At 29.7% G+C, this 3,026-nt stretch overlaps 1 protein-coding gene across 1 annotated transcript in view; it reads right to left on the bottom strand.

Moving 5' to 3' along the window:
- Positions 1 to 2,763, bottom strand: part of LOC100163169 (40S ribosomal protein SA) — a 47,455-nt gene extending 44,692 nt beyond the window's left edge. Inside the window, 3 exon segments of the mRNA NM_001293414.1 lie at positions 1,741 to 1,946; positions 2,011 to 2,151; positions 2,534 to 2,763. Of these exon segments, the coding sequence (NP_001280343.1) occupies positions 1,741 to 1,946; positions 2,011 to 2,143 (339 nt within the window). The 5' untranslated portion in view covers positions 2,144 to 2,151; positions 2,534 to 2,763.
- Positions 2,764 to 3,026: the final 263 nt, after the last annotated feature.

Consider the following 3,026-nt stretch of genomic DNA (forward strand, 5'->3'; position numbering starts at 1 on the left):
CATAAGACGCTCAGTGATTGGCTGATGATCAGTGGCTGGATCGGTTACAACAAGAAGTCTAGGTTCACGGAAAGCAGCTAGTAGGAACAAAAAATAATTCATTATCTTTTACACGAGTAAAATATATGTATATAAACATATAAAGTTAATTGATTTAAATACTATCAGTACACAATAATTTATCAATCATTAGTTTTCAGATTGACTGGGGTGTATAGTCATCATTTCAATATCAAAAAAGTATAAATTAATTTTCATTAATATTATATGAAACATAATGTTGCAATACATGAATATATAATTTTTTATTGATCTTAAGGATCACCAACTATGGCCATTAGCATTTTGTTGCAGTTTGAGGAACACCATTCAAAACCCGGGTGATCACCCATCAAGGAACTAGTGACGCCAGCCGTTCCTTGACCTCAGAACACATAAGTAACTGAGGCCAACCACTGAACCACACCAGGCCTTGCTAACATATTTATATTAATTAAAATAAGTAGACAATTTTACATCAGTTATGAAGTCAAACTTAACAAGATAACACATATTATTATTATTATGCTTAATATATTAATGAGATTATAAACCAATGAAAATTTACAAGCAAGTAATATGGAAAATAAAAATTATAAGTACACTAAACTAACCATTAATATAAATTGGGTACATTATAATATCATTTAAGTATCATATATTAGCGAGATTATAAATTAACACAAATTTGGAAGTTATCTTGAAAATATAAGTATCAGAACCACAATGTATCAATCATTAATATTCAGATTGACTGGGGTGTATAGTCATCACATAAGTTTAATTAACCAACACTATTTGTTACATATAATAACATTTAAATTAAATGTAGAATTTTGCCTAAACTTAATGAATTTTTTAAAATATCAAAAAAAAATTTTAGCAACTAAGTAAGATTTACTAATTTAATGAGAACACCACATATTGACTTTATTAAGTTTAGTATTGTGAAGTGACTACAATGGAAATATATACTATTAAGGAATTTAGAAAATGCATAAATCAGATACTGCAGATTGATCAATCATTTTAATTCAGATTGACTGGGGTGTATATTGAGTCATCATTTTTTAAAATAGTACAATAAATAATATACATATCTCAAATTGTTTAACATTAGATATCTAAAATAAAAACAGAATACAAGTATGAATTATTTCCAGATATTGTTTGTGCATATGTATACTCTGTTCCAAATGAGATCAGTACTAGAAGGCAACCAGTTTTCATTTAAAACGGTCAGACACCGTCCCCACTATGTCAATCATGTTAAGTTCTATCGCACGGCAAAGCTACACCAATGTGCACAACTTGACAGCTCGGTACTGACCTCATTTAGATTAGAGTATAGGCAAAGTTACTAGATTATCTTAAGAAAATAATAATATTCTAACTAGCCAACTGTTTATTTACAACAAAATGTTATATAACATATTTCAACAAATAAAAAATATTAATGATAATGTATTATCATGCTTTATAGGCATTTTAGAATGCATAAAGGAGTTCATTCAAAATATAAATACAACCTTGGTGGAACAATGTATGTAATCACAAATCAACAAAATTTAGTTTGATCATATGTACTTATTATTCAGTCATAGTAATTCAGATTGACTGGAGCGTACAAAAAAAATCATATCAAACAAATATAGTTGAAAAATAACCCTTTAAAAGTTTAAATAAAAATGTATAATTTACTTGTATCTGATTAGTAAAAGCTCCTGGAGTGAAACGACCAGCAATTGGTGTGGCACCAGTGTAAGCTGCAAACTTTAATACAGCACGTTGTCCATAAGGCCTAGATGAAATAACGAAAATTTCTGATGGATGTTCAACAGCAACAATAGCCCTAGCTGCTAACAACAGTTTCTCCCATGTCTTGTTCAAGTTGAAAATGTTCAATCCTTTAAGTAAAATGTTAATAAACATGGTGCTCTAGATATAAATATCTTGTTAAAATTAATTTACCGCGGCTGTTTCTCTTATAAGCATATTGTTCCATTTGAAAGTTGACATTTTCCGCACCCAAGTGGGTGGTGGCAGCCAACATCTTGGTGACATCATCTTCTTTCAACCCCAATACATCTAGTCCTCCCGACATTTTGCAGCCTAAAAAAATTATAAAAAATAGTTAAAAATGTATTGACACATATCAGTTAATTAATTACATGTACGGATACAATACTACAATAGGTAGGTATTTAATTTTATTATAAATTAGTAAATTACACAAGTGTATAAGTAACCAAATTCAACATAGGTATATGTAAACATTCAACTGATACATATATCCATAAAACATAATATTGATGTGTATAAAAAAATGTATCACCTGAATACCTGATGGAAAATTATAAAATTTATAAGTTACAATTCATAAGAGAAATTTTATCCAACTTAGCAAACATGATGATTGACATGGTGTTTAATAGACCTAACACAGGTTACAAAAAAACATAACCTCAAATAAAAATATATTATTTTCATTTACTTGTAGTTTGTTAGTGAGAATTCGCTAAAATAATCAACCGATTGAAAATTAAAGACGCAAGGACCGAACAAATGAAATCTACAGCAACTTTAAGTCTGATCACAAGTTTAATTTATAGAATATGCCGCATTACATAATTTACATGTGACCAAAAATTGACACGACGTAAAGCCAAGAGACGGCGGTCAAATGGTCTTTCATCAGCCCTAGATCGCAGACACCGTCCTAATGATTTGTGATCAATAAATAATAATTAAATAATACTTACAGTTGACCAGACGTCTAATTCAACAAGTTTTATTAAAAAAATTAACCAGAAATTTTAAGACTCGAAAAGAGGCAACGAAAAAGAAACATTTTACAGATCGAGAGCGCCGCGTGAATAGGCGGGGCGTGCACGTATATTACCGCAGTGCAGCCAACAGACACGTGGACAAACCAAAATTCTTTTTTTCTCCAATATCAATGAATATAATTTTAGAGATTAAAAAAA

This window comes from Acyrthosiphon pisum, chromosome A1, assembly GCF_005508785.2.
Source record: "Acyrthosiphon pisum isolate AL4f chromosome A1, pea_aphid_22Mar2018_4r6ur, whole genome shotgun sequence".
NCBI lineage: Eukaryota > Metazoa > Arthropoda > Insecta > Hemiptera > Aphididae > Acyrthosiphon > Acyrthosiphon pisum.